The 15416-nt window shown below is 38.9% G+C and overlaps 1 protein-coding gene across 10 annotated transcripts in view; it reads right to left on the bottom strand.

Annotated features, from left to right (window-relative positions):
- Dcdc1 (doublecortin domain containing 1) overlaps positions 1 to 15416 on the bottom strand; it is a 404056-nt gene that overhangs the window by 176997 nt on the left and 211643 nt on the right. For all 10 annotated transcript variants that reach the window (XM_076570234.1, XM_076570233.1, XM_042275867.2 and 7 more), the window contains 3 exons: positions 12076 to 12181; positions 3618 to 3743; positions 323 to 441 (listed from right to left, as the gene is read on the bottom strand). In XM_076570234.1, coding sequence (XP_076426349.1) covers positions 323 to 441; positions 3618 to 3743; positions 12076 to 12181 — 351 coding nt within the window. The remainder of the gene's footprint in view (positions 1 to 322; positions 442 to 3617; positions 3744 to 12075; positions 12182 to 15416) is intronic.

Raw genomic sequence — 15416 nt, 5'->3', positions numbered from 1 at the left:
AAAGCACACATGCTAATTTAAGTTTTCTAATTTACAATAAAGATGGACACAACGCAAGGAGCCCTGGAGCTCACAGAGTAAAGCTCATGTGGCTTGTTACCTGCATAGAAACATTTGAACTCAATATTTCTCTTTTTAGCATACTACTAAACTAAGTGACATAAATTTTCAAGATTCTTCTAGATTAAAATAGAAATGTTAATATAAGGTTTAAATGCCTCGTGATTGTTCTATCCAAGCCAGAAAAACATCTCCATACATCTGCTCAGAATCTGCAAAATTAAAATGTGTTGTTTTGAGCCAGATCACTTAGAAGCATTACCTTTTCTGTAGCAGTAATTTATATCCTTCCAGTGATGTCCCCTGGGTGCTCTTGACTCTGACTGGATGACCAACAGCCAGGCAGCCTTGAGTTATAGCTCTGTTCAGGATCATCCCACTCTTCCAATGAAAGGGAAGGGAGAAAAAGGTCTAAATAAGTTAAAAGAACCAGAAAATTCAACAATGTGTCACAAATAGTGAGGTCATTATGCCTGGATAAGCCTGGATATTAACAGTGGCTCAAAGTGAAATACTACCCACAACTTAGCAGTCAGTGAGCCCTACTCAGAAGAAGCGATCCTCTGGCCTACAAGGGTGGCATTTTACAGTTGAACGCAAAATAAAACAGACCTTGATATCTTCATTTGTCCTTCTTTTCTGTGCATATTTCACAGTGTAGTGACTTGGGGTCCATCACGTGTCACTTGCTAGAGTTATAACTACAGAGCTTCCTTGAAATCAGTATGCACAGACAAACACGTGCAGTGAACTGAAAGGATTGGAACAAATCCTCAACCTTCATATCAATTTAAAGTTTTACTCTGGGTCTTAATACCATAGGTTAAAACTGTACGGAGGTGGTAGTCCATGACCTCTTTGTCTTAAATGTAAGCATTCTCTGTCAAGAAAATTAACTTAGAATATTGTAAAATGATTATTTAATAATAATTTTCCTATTTAGTGAATTAGCTCATTTTAAATGAATTACAATGACAGAGAGATTTATACATACCCACTGGGGATGATGGCATGCAAAATTCTATATTATATCACAGAAAGGGACTTATTGTTAAAGGCAGAAAGGGGAAGTTTCTATGTACATTGATTTTTTTCTTGTTTCCTTTATAGCATATAACTTTTGCTTTTCAGGTTTTTGTTGTGTAAAACAGAAATACATGGTGACCTGGAAAACGTATCTGTAAACAATTTGGGTGGTAATAAGTACTTGCAATCCTTGCATGTGTAAATGTGTTTGTCTGTACAGAAAAGGGAAAGGCTTGCAGAGAGGAAAAAAGACATTGTTGAGCATCCTCTATATCAGATGTCATGCCACAACAGCAGACCTATTTTCTGATTTCTACTTTGGTGTAACTTTGCAAGGAAGGCATGACTAACTCCATTTTACAGTTAAAGAAACTGTGTTTCAGTGTCCTCAAATCACTTTCTCTGGGCCTCACAAAGAGTCCAGGAAAAGTGCACTCTTGGGGCAAGAATTGCAATCACTTTAAGGAAATATTACAAATACAAGTTGTATAGTATAGCGAGAGTCTAGAAATAAATACCATGAAATGACAGAAGATGAGACTTAGAAAGGGGCCTTCTGTGGTGACATATTGTGTACCCTAATAAACTTGCCTGAGGGTCAGAGGACAGAGCCAGCCACTAGATTAGACATAGAGGCCAGGCAGTGGTGGCACACACCTTTAATCCTAGCACTTGAGATCTCATGTCTTTGCTTGGGAAAGACACATGCCTTTAATCCCAGGAAGTAATATGGCAGGGCAGAGAAAGCTATAAGAGGCGTGAGGAAACAGGAACTCACTCTTTAGACTGAGAATTTCGTAGAGGTAAGAACTATTGGCTGGCTGTTCTACTTCTCTGATCTTTCAGCTCTCATCCTGATATCTGGCTCAGGTTTTTTTTTTTTTTTATTATTAAAAGACCATCTAAGATTTGAACACTGGCCTTCCGTAGCACCTAATCCATTTCATTTAGGATGAGGAGTCCTAATTCTACATGCCACGTGTGCTTAGATGGCGGTCACCCAGCTATTCTGTGGCAGGGCTAGGGGGAAGACACTCCTAGCATGTTCACAGATTGATCAGATACAAAGCCGGTTTTGTAATACAGAAGAAAAGCTTAATTTATAAAGTCAGACCAACAATCCTTCCCTTGTTGTCACTAGCCTCGGTTTCTTAAACTGTGTAAATGCTATGGTTATGATGTACAATGTCCTCAACGGGCTCATGTATGAGGCCTGGTCCCCACTTGTGGATCTAATCACCGAAGAGTGAGTGGATCAAAAGGTTCTGGTCTAATCATGAATAAATCCATGGTGGATTCATAGTTTACATATGTGGCATTGGGAAATACAATCTGGATGAAGAAGCAGTTCCCTGAGAACTGCCTTTGAAGGGTGGATGCTGTCCCTGGTCCCTTCTTGTCTCTACTTCCTGACTGCAATGAGGCTAGCAGTTGTCCATCTGCTGTGTCCTTCAGCCATGATGTTCTGCCTTGTCTTGGACTTGGGGCCAGCTGACCATGGACTGGGATCTGTAAAGCCATGAACTAACACAAATCTTTCCTCCTCTCGTTGCTTTCTCAGATATATTCTAACACTAACAGAAGTAAAAAGCTAACATAATGCTGAAAACAAGGTAAAAAGAACTAATGGTTAATAGGATCTTAAGGTTGGGCACAGACATCCGGTACATCTCACCCAACATGGTCCTATATTATTATCTGAAATGAACATTGTATCTTAGTACCTTCATATCTTAATTTCTGTAAGTTTGTTCTTGTCTATCAGAGAATCATAGAATAACCAGGGTAATCCGGGATTTTATGTGAGAAATGGTTTCAATGTCTTTCCCCACCATCACAGATTAAGTGTCACCAAACTTAATTGGATGGTTTCATGTGACTCGAAATGTTTAGACAGCAGTAGAGCATCCTAATGTGAATGGTGGCAAAGAAAAATAAAAGAACAAACATAAGATGTGCCATCTCTTTCCAGATAAAATATGTATTTGCAAGCAGTATTTTAATAGTAAAAGGGTAGGAGGCAATTATATTTCCTCATATATGTCAGATCTAATTATAAATTAATAAAGAAAAATGAAGATTTCCTACATAGATTATTAACTGTTCACATTTTATACTGAGAATCTTCTTTTAAAACTGTCCTTGATAACATGTATGAAGAATCATAATATGGTGTTAATCTATTAGGCCAAGTGATGCTGAGATGGTAAAGATCAACAATGAAGACTCAGACACCTGTCATGAAAAACCACCAGTCTCTGGGGTTCATATAAGCTCTGTGTTTGGTTTAAGCATACTATGAGGAGTAAACTAATCAGGATGTCTAAAAGGATACTGAGTACCTGTTGGTGATCTACATAAATCTTCTGCATTAGAGAACACTAAGAGCAGAAAAGATGTTCTTAATAGTCCGCAATTTAACATGCTTTCACTTGCATGCTTAGATGCAAGAGGGCCCCAGTTTCTGGAGCAGCACAACGTGGCAGCAAACAAGGAGAAGTCATTTGGTAAGAGCAGATGCGCCTAGGTACCTTGGTGATCAGCCACACGCTGGCTGCAGGCCAGGACACTTTCTGGTTCCTGCTGTTCACTTCCCTCCTTGAGGAACTGTGCTTTCTGATGGATACAGAGGCATAAAGAACAATATTGGGATCCGCCTGCATCACAAGGAGAAGGATACCCTTTTAACTCATGATCTGAAAAATGAATATTCTTCAACACACTTACTCAAAAGGAATGAGACATGCCAGAACATTGGGTTTTAGGATGGGTTGGGGGGGGTCTTCAAAATCAGTATGCAGCCTCATTTAATTCAGTTCATATTTGTTGATTGTCAGTACTGATGTGCAACGATTCTGTCTGTGTGGCATGGGATATTATAAAATATTTCTCATGCTTTAAAAAGGTTCCCCCCCACACACACACAGAAAGAAAAAATTTTTCATGTTAAACACTATGCAAATAATTTAATTGTATTAGAGGCATCAAAAACAGGCTCATTTTTGTTATAAAAATAAAATGAAGAATCTTGAAGGAGTCATGTGCTACAGCTCTTAAAGAATGAAGCTGATATAGATGATAAAGAGCAAGATGCTATCAAAAGTAAAGTAATTTTAGTCCATGTGTCTTAGAATTTCTCAGTAGAGTTAAAAGGTAAATGCTGCCCAACTGCAGGAAGCATCAAGTGAAAGCAGAGAGATGGCGCAAGCTGTCACCAGGATCTAGATCCCAGCAAGGTTTAGTAAAGGTTGGTATACCATGGGGGGACATCATGGACTGTAGAATGGAGATGTTAAAGGCAGGGGAATAATTGGGAGTCTACATACTCTCCTGAGAATAAAAACATATTAACTAAGACTTCTGAGCCCAAAGAGTCACTGGAGAAGGAATGGGCACTGATGGGGGAACATGCCATGCCTATCTCAAAGGTTCATTATCAGACCCCACAGCCTGTGTTGTTGATCACATTGTACATGTAGAGGGCATTGTGCACCTTCAGGTATGACTTGATGGTTAAATTCCCATCCACCTATATCACCTATAGAAACTCTGTTACTTCACACTTAATACAATTTACTTCCTAAGTTATAGGAACATCCCCCTCAAGTAATCACAGTTTTTAAATAGCAACATGTATAAGATCATAGAGCTATGCCAACATATACCTTTAGTATGATAAGTGACGCTGCCTTAATAACCATTTAAATTATTTTCTGATGCTAAAACGTCTACAAGTTCAACAATACTATATATTTACTGAGCAAGATGATTTTTTAATATTCAAATTAAACAATAATTCATACAGTAATACTTTGAAATGTGTTTAAGCAATCGAGAAGGGTATATTATGATAATTATTCTGTAAGAAAGGAAAGATCTCTCTCAAGGGGAGAAATGTCATACGACTCCTTTGTGTGAAAATCAAAGTTGTAAAATGCCTTTTGTAGCTGCTTCTCAGCACAGAAGCAGATCTGACTCACAGTGCATCGACTGTGTATTCTCCCAGATAGCCAGGAGTGGCCGGATTCTAGAAGGGAATCCCCCACAGGTTTTGAACAATGATAAACTATATTCTACTAAGCCATCGCTGCAGGATTCGGCATTTAAAGTAGCACTCCTCCTCAGCCTCTTCACTCCAAGTTGCCTCTGTCCCCTAGCCTCCCCTCTGTATCTGGGCTGGAGATTGTTTTGACTGGAATTAGACAGAGGACCTATGCTGCCAACTGCTTCTTTGTACAGCACCTGCTGCCAGCGCCTAAATTCTTGTTATCTCCACAACATGGTTTAATCTTTTAACAGTTGGCTTATTGGTGAAGAGCAAGGGGGTCCTTTGTTTCTGCCTTGGGCTGGCACCCAGTATTAACACCATGCTGTTCTTCAAGAGATATTTTGCTGGACAGTTCCCAAGCGATTCTACACAGGGCAGACACAGCCAGACCCACACCAGTGAAGCTTCATTTGTGTTATTAAAAAAAAAGTAGAAGGAAGGAATCCTGCCAACTCTTAACTGACAGCCACCACTAAGGGTCTTCTGTGACTATGTCTTCTTGCTCTGTTGTTCTCTTCTTCCTCGTCTTTTTCTTTTTCATTTTTGCATTTGAAATTATTTCAGAAAATTCATTTTCAGTGTTTTCACTTATGCCCAAAGAGACAAGCTCACCAGGAAACATAGGAAAAAGCAAAGCAAACAAAAAGCATTGTAGAACACAGCCCCATGAAAATGATTCATCAGAATCTGGTTATGAAGACAATGAAGCCATTTACATGTATAATGTGATAAATAATAACACAAGTTGTGTGAGCTAATAATGAACCCAGGGGATGTGGATGGCATGTTTCCCCCATCAATGCCCTCCTGTGAATCTCCATAATGAGTTCAAAATGTATGCAAAAACTTGATCTCTTTGTAAAATTCATTTTTATCTCATTAGTGCTTGTGTGTGTCTGTGTGTTCACATGCACATGTGTGCATGATGTGTAAGTATGAGTGAGCACACATGCTGTGGCACACATGTGGAGGACAGAGGACAACTTTGTGGAATTGGTTCTCTCCTTCCATCTTTATGAACATTCTGGGGATTCTGCTCCATTATCAGGATCACATGACAAATGCTTTTAACCACTGAGCTATCTCAATGGCCCAACTTGACTTTTTAAGTCTAATAGCTTATCTCTAGAGTACATAGTTTATAAGGGGCAAGAGAGATAAGATCTGTGAAAATTAGAATTAAGGGAAGAAGTATTCCAACAATTTACAATGTAATATGCCATATATGGGTATGTGTGTACCTGTGCACATGTGGAGAGAAGTATTTGTGCTCAGTCTGATATCTAAATACATATATATCCAATCTGGTATTGAAAAGTCTTGTAAAGTGCTGCCATAAATTGAAAAGGGAATTCTAGTTTATTCAATTGGGTGCCTATATTCATGGTCTACTTTAAAGGGTCATTATAATCTCCCTTGTCTGGATATATTGTGCTGATGTAGACATACTGAGGCAATTCAAACTCCTTGATTTTCCCCCAGATGATTAATAATGATGGTGTGCTTTCAATACCCACTTTACCTTCTCCTGCAGGTTCACCAAGAAATAGACTACAAGGATGGAAAGGAGAAACTCACAGATCACAATTTGAACTAAGTATTTACTGCCTAGAAGCTTTATCTAAAGTTACACTTTTGATGATGTACCTTTGTGCTAAGTTAAATAATTTTATATGTAAATTACTATAAGAAATGTTATGAAATATCTTTCCTTCCATCAGCTATTCCCCCTCAGTCATTCCCACCCAGAAATGAAAAGGTCCAAGAGCAGAAAATATCAGCAAAGATATAACTACAGAATCAAGCAGGGAAGGAAACTTAAGATCTAGGTACACAATACTTAAGTGGCTTCCAATTATTAGTCTGTCTTAGTTAGGATTTACTAATGCTGTGGAGAGACACCATGACCATGTCAATTCTTATAAAGAAAACATTTAATTGAGGATAGCTCACTTACAGTTTCAGAGGTTCAGTCCATCATGGCAGGGCGCATGGCGGTATGCAGGCAGACATGTTACAAGTAAAATAGCCAAGTGTCCTACATCTTGCAGGCAACAGGAAGTTGACTGACTGACTAGGTTGTATACTGAGTATATGAAACTCACAGCCCCACCACCACAGTGACACACTTCCTCCAACAGGGTCACACCTACTCCAACAAAGCCATACCTCTTAATAGTGCCACTCCCCATGAGATTATGGGATTATGGGATTATGGGTGCCAATGACATTCAAACAACCACATGGTCTCAAGACAAGAAAGAAACTGGGGAATTGATTTAAAGTCCCATGTTGCAAGCAACTGTTTATCTTTGTCCAGCCTCCTTGTGACCAATGATTAATTGTAGAATAATCATATGTTTAACAGTTATGGATGCATTCTGCGGGTATCAATAAGATCAGAATTTACAAATTAACTTGTAAGAAATATGACATGACTCTAAAATGAAAAACTGGTCATTTCCTTGATATTTTTGTTAAGAACATTGTAATGAAGACACTCTGACACCTGTAAAGTCAACAACTTCTGAAAGAGCAGGAACAAAATAAGTTTCTTTTCCATTTTGTCAAGTTTAAGATGTGCCAGACACTGGAGGCCATGCTTTTCTTCTCTGCTATCCCATAACCAGCCATTAATCTAGTTATTCTTTTCACATTTTTTATATTGAAGTTTAAATCTCATCCATTTTATAGAAACATATAATTTGATTGCTCTAAAGCTGAATCAATCTACAAATGTTGCCAACATGAGCAGCAGTAGGGGAGTCTTTGAAATATGTATGTGCCAAATTGCCAACTCTTAGTGGCTTCCAATCCTGGTTTTGAAATGGATAAAAGAGCAACAGGCTGTAATTGTCTGGGTTACAGTGGTCGCCCACATTGCAAATGGGGATTGTATGTTCCAGATACTTCTCTGTAGGAAAGGTTTTACTTGTCAATAAGAGATTTAAAAGAACAGTCAGGGGTTGGGCAATGACATCTCTATCTGCAGCCAATTTTAAAACCTATGCATTGGGAATATTGGCTTTTCTTTCCCTTCTCTCAACCCCTGTTGTAATCCTCTTAGTGTCTTCTTTACCTCAGTGAGCACCAAGATTCCACAATAAAATGTCCTGTAGATGCCTGTCACCTCTGCCTGTACCCACCTTTAGAGTACTACTTTTCAAGTTATTAAATTACTATTCCCAATACGCTGGTCACCTCTCTGTAAGTAATTGGGGACACTTTACTGAAAGGATTTAAAGGTTTCACAGCAAAGACGGAGCCCCCCTCCCGGCCACCACCTCAAAAGCATCTCCTTGCTGAGAGATTAATCAAGGTCTTGCTTTTTCACTCTACTGTTCTGGTTGAGTTTTATTCAAAATCAATGTATTCTTTCAAAACTAGTATGAGAACATTTATTTAAGGTGAATATTTTCTCATTTCAATGGATCATGAGGTCCAGTTAATAAATAATAAATACTCACAGATTGTTGTATGTCCCTTCTTAGCATTAGAGTGTATGCCATCTTATAAAGTAGCACCTGGACAGAGCAGGTGAGAGAAAAGCCCCTTTCTGCCTCCTTTTCCTACTGTCTTTTTGATATCTTTTTTCCCATTTAAGTTTGAAGTGTTCTCTGTCAAGTGAGTTAATTAGCTCATCAACTTGCTTGAGTTTACTTAACTTTGTACATGCAGATATTAAAGTAGACACAAGCAAGATCAGGACCTGTCCTTGAGGGACCTGTGGTCTAGCAGAGAGGATAAGACAAAAGCCTCCTGAGCCATCTTCCTAACACTGTATCAGATCTCAGCTCTAATCAAACACTCCCAATGCCTTCTGGGAAAGAATGGCCAATCAACTCCCTACTGTTGAACTAAAACTTGACTGATCTCAACATTTTCAATAGAACCTAACATTGTACCCTTCCTGCTCCCAGGATACCCTGAACTGGGATTGAGGAGAAAAGAGATATAGATTCCAGTTGCTTGCTGGCCACCCAGTCTAGGCAAAAATATCACATTATGGGTCCAGTGACAGACCTTTTCCTTTAAAATGAGGTGAAGAGCAATAGAGGGAGACAGTCAAGGTAGACCTCTGGCCTCCACACATGCATGGTAAGCACAACTATATACATATGCCTACAACACATTCAAGTAATAGCAATAGTAATAATACAATGGTAGCTAATTCAATGCTATACTGTTAGAAATTTTCTGGGGCTATCAATACCAGAAATATCATGTATAGTTTAAGGAAGGGGTGAGGTAAAGATAGACTTCCTGAAGCTGCTACAAGCCAGATGGGGCCAGGATGATGGGCAAGATTTCAAGAGCATCATTGAATGCCAACTACATGCCAGACTCCATGCTAGGACACGGCACAAGAGAGACAGAGATGACTAGACTGTGGTGACAAAAAAGAAAAAAGAAAGAAGAAGAGGTTGAGATCCAGGCAGGGGGATCTACATGGGTGCAGCAGGATGTGGAGTGTTCGCACAATGCAACAGATGAACAATATAATTCCACTAATACATAGAGGATATAGACAGCTGGGGCTACATGAAACCCCATCTCAAAAGTCTAACGCACACACACAATGTGTCTGTATGTTTGTGCGTATATATGTCACTCTGGATTCTGTATTGGCATTTACACATATTATCTGTATCCCAAGAATTCTCTACCCAGAAAACCAGAAGCCAAGGAAGGCAAATACTTACATCAAATCACAAACTCTAAGAAGTGTTTTCAAAAGAAAGAAAGAAAAAAAGTAGTTCGGAGAACACAAAACAAAGCTTCCCTTTGGAGGATATGGTATAGCTATGTGGAAAGATGTAGAGTACAACCTTTTGAGCCAGGGGATGAATGTGAGAGATTCGTAGCTCAGGCAAGGCACAATGCAAGCTGCTGTGCAAGCAGATCAGTAGCTTGCTATGGTGCACAGCTCACTAATTCCAGATGTCGGTGCAGAGAGGAGGAACAAGATGATGGAAGATGTCAACTGAGAGTGACAGTGGCGAGAACTTTGTTAGGTAACAGTCAGACACGTGGCAGGATTTTAAACAGGAAAAAAAAAAAACAAGAAAACCCTGATGAAGAACACCAACAGGAAGAGATAGAGGGGTCCCAGTCTCTGCAGGTGTCATACAGAGGAGCAAACCCCATGTGAATCTACTTCATCAACCTGGATCAGACTTCGGGGAGTCTAAGAACAGGTGGTCTATTCCCAGTGTATGTAAGCTCAGTGCAATCTGAAAAAAAGTTTCCTGGTATAACAAAATTCCCAATGCACAAAGAAGTATAATTACACTGAAACTCAATTCAGGGTACATGCCATTTCTTCCAAGAAGATGGGTTCTAGAGATAAGCTACTTGTACTAGCTTTAGGATCTAAAGAAGGGTCTGGTCTGGTCTTGGTCATACAGATAGAGTAGAGGTCATTTGAGCTATTAGCCACCTCTAGTCCTCATTGTGGGAACTTGGTGGGGGTGGGCTCTGGTTATCAGGATCATTTAGATTACTAGCTATCTTGGGTCTTGGTTGTAAGAGCTTGATATAGCTTGGACCAATAGATAATGCAGGTCACTAGGCTGTTTATCACTCCTAGTTACCAGTTTTCTAGACAGAAGAACAGGTTTTTTGTCTTTCCCACTGAAATGACAATCCTGTGTACTTAAAATTCCTGGTTTCTCTAGAGATGTGTGGGCACAAGGACCTCCATGCTATGCTCTCAACAGAGACCTATGGCAGATACACCTTAATGTCAGATGGCTTTAAACAATGGGCACCAGTTACTATACTATTTTCTAAATTTGACCCAAATCAGCCAGGATGAGAAATATTTTTCCCCATTTCTATAGTTACACTATTTCAAGTCCTGTTCTTCTAGAAAAATCAAACCAACAAAGCAAGATTTTCAGCATGCATTTATATATAATAAAGCGTCAGTGGGTAACATGGAGAAAAAGAAATGAAGCAGGTTTAGGTAATGTGTCCTTTGCAGTGTGTCTTAGGAATAAGGGGCTTGGACCATGGGGGCAGAAGTCCTGCTTTCTTCAGACCTGTTGCTCAAAACATCTTTTCCGCCGGGCGTTGGTGGCGCACGCCTTTAATCCCAGCACTCGGGAGGCAGAGGCAGGCGGATCTCTGTGAGTTCGAGGCCAGCCTGGGCTACCAAGTGAGCTCCAGGAAAGGCGCAAAGCTACACAGAGAAACCCTGTCTCGAAAAAAAAAAAAAAAAACAAAAAAAAAACATCTTTTCCTTCTACTCAAAAACTAATGTTTATGGCTGATGTGAATAACAATCGTACACAGAGTTTTTCATCTAAGAAATGTGCGACAACTGTTCCTCTTCAGAGATACCTTAAATGTCTTCAGTAGGTCAATTGACAAATACTATGGAGGATGAATTTCTAAGTAGAAATTGATAAACAGATGTGGGTCTGATTGCTATGAATTAGATCTGAACCAGTATAGCAAGTAGAGCAGATCCTAACATACAAGGAAGTAACGTTTTAATTAAATTATTTATTTATTTCCATGTGTGGCAGTCAGAGAACAATCTGCAAGAATTTCTCTCCTTTTACCCTGTGAGTCCATGGTTGAATTCAAGTACTCAGGCTTGTCCACAAGTGGCTGGCCCAAGAAAGCAGACATCTGAAAAGCTTTCTTAAAGAATCCTAACTAAAGAACTATTCCTGAATGAAAAATTATGACAAACAATAGGATTTATATGACACAATTCAAACAGAATATTTACAAGTGTGAACACTGTATACTATGTAAGGTTAGAAATACTTAATTAACAAGAAGTAGACAAAATTGCCTGCCTAAACATTTTTAAAACCAATTTCTATATGTAAGACAGATCTTTTAAAAACATCCACTGTGTAACCGTAGTATAATAGCTGCATATCTAACATGTAAAACAGGCCCTCTTACAGTACATATGGTCTGACCTTGTTCTGTAGAAAATGACTCTCCAAGGCCACCTTTTCAAAGCAATCAGGGATCTGTTGACTGGTGCAGCCAATGTTCACTGGAAATCCTTCACAAACTTCCCAACTAAGCACAATAAGACATTATAATTAGTTTTGGTAGAATAAAAACACTAAATTATAATATTCTTTATTAGTATTGTAATTTATGAATAATATCCTCTATCAGTGAAATGTTGAGACACAAAATATTTGTAAAGCATGTCAGCAACTGTAAAGGAGAAAAACTTTAAAACTTTAAAAGAGATATTACCTTTATCAAGTGTGAAGTACAAATACACTGAGCTATGAATAAAGAAGGGCTTTTTGATACTTGTAATAGTTGGCCAAACATGTTAGTTTAGAATTTGCAAGAAAGCCTATAGACACATAACAGAATAATGGGAATCCAGGAGAAAATGCAATCTAAAAAGGTTGTGTTTCTCTCTTAGTATAGACAATTATCTTAAAAGTGAGCAAATCTTTATCATAAAGCAGTGACCTGGCTCATCACTGGTATGCTAATTATACTATAGGGCAGTAGTTCTCAACCTTCCTAATGCTGCGTCCCTTTAATACAGTTCCTCATGCTGTGGTGACCCCAACCATAAAATTATTTCATTGCTACTTCATAACTGTAATCTTGCTACTGTTGTTAATTATAATATAAATATCTGATATACAGGATATCTGATATGTTACCCTCAAAGGAGTCATGACCCACAGGTTGAGAACCACTGCTATAGAGCATGTTATCCAATAGAAACCAGTCTTGGGATTTAATATCCTATTACAGAGACACTTGCCACACCCATATTCATTGCTCTCTATTAATAATAACTAGGAAATGGAATCAATCTAAATGTCCATCATCAGGTGAATGGATAAGGAAAATGTGGCACATACACATAATGGAAGATGACTTAGCTATAAAGAAAAATGAAATCTGTACGTAAATGGGTAGATCCAGAAAAGATTATACTAGATGAGGTCATTCAGGCCCACAAAGATGAACACAGTATGTTCCCTTATATGTGGGTCCTAGCTTTCAATCTTTTGTCTTGTGTGTTTCACTCAGTGTACATGTGGAGTCCAGCTAAGCAGAAAGTGGCATTTTTTTTTTAGTGAGAGACACACTAATCAAGAGGAAAGTAGTAGCTTTTAGATAAAATGCAAGCAGTGAGGTCTAATACTGGGGAAGGAAAGGCTTAAGCAAGGAGGGCTGTGAAAGTATGGGGGAACTCAGGTTTGTAAAAGGGAGAGCTAACTCCCCCCAGAAAATGGAATATGAAAAACAGTGTAAGAGCCTACTACCTCACAACCCAACTTTAAAAAAAAAAAGAAAGAAAGAAGTGTAAATATAGCACAAAGCATGTGAAAAGAAAGAAGAGAGAAGAATGCTGAGTTAAAAGATTACACAGGGATAAGGTGGAGGATCAGAGGAGGGGGAGGAGGAGGGGATGAGTTGTCCAGAGCAAGGCTTGCATAAGAATGCCTTATGAAAACCTACTAGTGAGTAAACTAATTTCAAAGTAAAACTACAATTAAAAGAGTTGGAACAGAATTACCCTCTGAGTGTGGTCAGTCACTCCCAGAAGACATGGCTTCCTAAATAAAAATCTCAGTGCCAGGCCATAGATTCCTATTAATTAGTAATCATGGAGATCCCAGCAATCTCCAAAACAGCACAGGTGATGGCCATTGTTTTTTGTTACCCACCATAACTTGGTAAGACCCTTTCCTAAGACACCACACACTCTGGCACAGGACATAGAGAAATCAGTCTCAAGCTGACCAGGAAACTTCCTCTTCGCTTACTAGCTTTTAATAGGGTTAAAAGGTGCTATACAGTTTGATGAGGGAGAGAAGACACCAATAGTTTGACCCAGCACTGGATCCTGTATTCTATAATACCAACCCACCAGACAAGAAATGCCTGCAGGTATGTAGTGGCACAACTGTTATAGAGTAACTGACTGCTTTATGATTTGATCTGAGGCCTTCTCTTTAGGAGGTAATTTCATACCTAGTTTTATAATCATGGTCAAAAGTCCATAGATAGGAAAGTCATAGGCCCTGGGGTAGAACCTCCTGTTGTTATTATGCTAAGGTGCTATGCTACTACTGGATTTCTTTTAAAATGTTTATGCTTGTGACCAAAGACCGGGCTGCTCTCAACCCTGGTCAGAGAAGTTTCTTTTGTAGTGGGCAGCAGTCAATGGAGACATGCATAAATGGTCAAAGTATTGAGAATAAAAGACTCAGTACTCAGCCCCAAATGAGAATCTATACTAATTCTCCTACCACTGATGTTCAGGGAACATCATGGAAGAGGAGACAGAAAGAATGTGAGAACCAGAGGATGGAGAGAAGAGCTATGAAATGCTGGCTTGGGCATGCAAAGGCCAAGGCAATCACGACTTCAAGGCAGCTGTGGTTGCTTGCACAAAAACTACATAAGATCAAGCTGGCCAAGATCCCAGCACAGATGGTGTAGATATTGTCCAGGTCCCACCCCTTTCAGAGGGGCTACTGGAGGTAAATAGTTGAGAGAAGATGGACAATCATATGGATAGGCAGTTCTAACTTTACTTAAATGGGCTATCCAAAAGAAAAAAAAAGACCTGAAGTTGAGGGAAGTGTTGGGGAAGTTTTAAAGGGGGAAGGTAGTAGATGTAATCATATTCCATTGTATAAATGTGTGAAATTTTCAAAAATTAAAAAAAAAATTAAGAAAGAAACCAGTTCTGAGACTGACAATGGCAATTCTACCGACAATCTGAAAAACAAAGATGTGATTGGCTAGAGAGAGTCTCGGTGATTAAGAGCACTGGCAGCTTTTCCAGAGGATCTGGGTTCAATTCTTAGCACCCACAAGCCAGGAATCAACTGTCTGTAGCTCCAATTCCAGGGTATCTGTTGCCCTCTTCTGGCCTCAATGGGCACTGTACATGTAGGGTGAACTGGAATGCTGGAAAAACACCCATATAAAAAATAAAATAAAATCTCAAAAAAAAATTAAAAAGAGCATGACTATTAAGGGTTGAAATGACCCATTTTAGAGTATAGAAAGAATCTTTGAATATATTATATAATTAAGCAAATTAACACATTTAATTTGCAGTAAGTACAGGCAACTTTATGTTGTTATACTTAAGGGCCCAATTACCTCAACAGAACAGTACTTTTTGCTCCCAACAAAGCAAAATTAAAAATGACTATGCAAGGGGTAAGGTATATAGCTCAGCAATAAAACAGCAGAGTAAACGAACTGAAAATATAAACTTTTAGTCAGAAATCTAAAGGAAGGCTCTAGGCAAATT

This window comes from Peromyscus maniculatus, chromosome 4, assembly GCF_049852395.1.
Source record: "Peromyscus maniculatus bairdii isolate BWxNUB_F1_BW_parent chromosome 4, HU_Pman_BW_mat_3.1, whole genome shotgun sequence".
NCBI lineage: Eukaryota > Metazoa > Chordata > Mammalia > Rodentia > Cricetidae > Peromyscus > Peromyscus maniculatus.
Note: the sequence above shows the minus strand (reverse complement) of the source record. Positions and strands in the feature narration are given on the sequence as shown.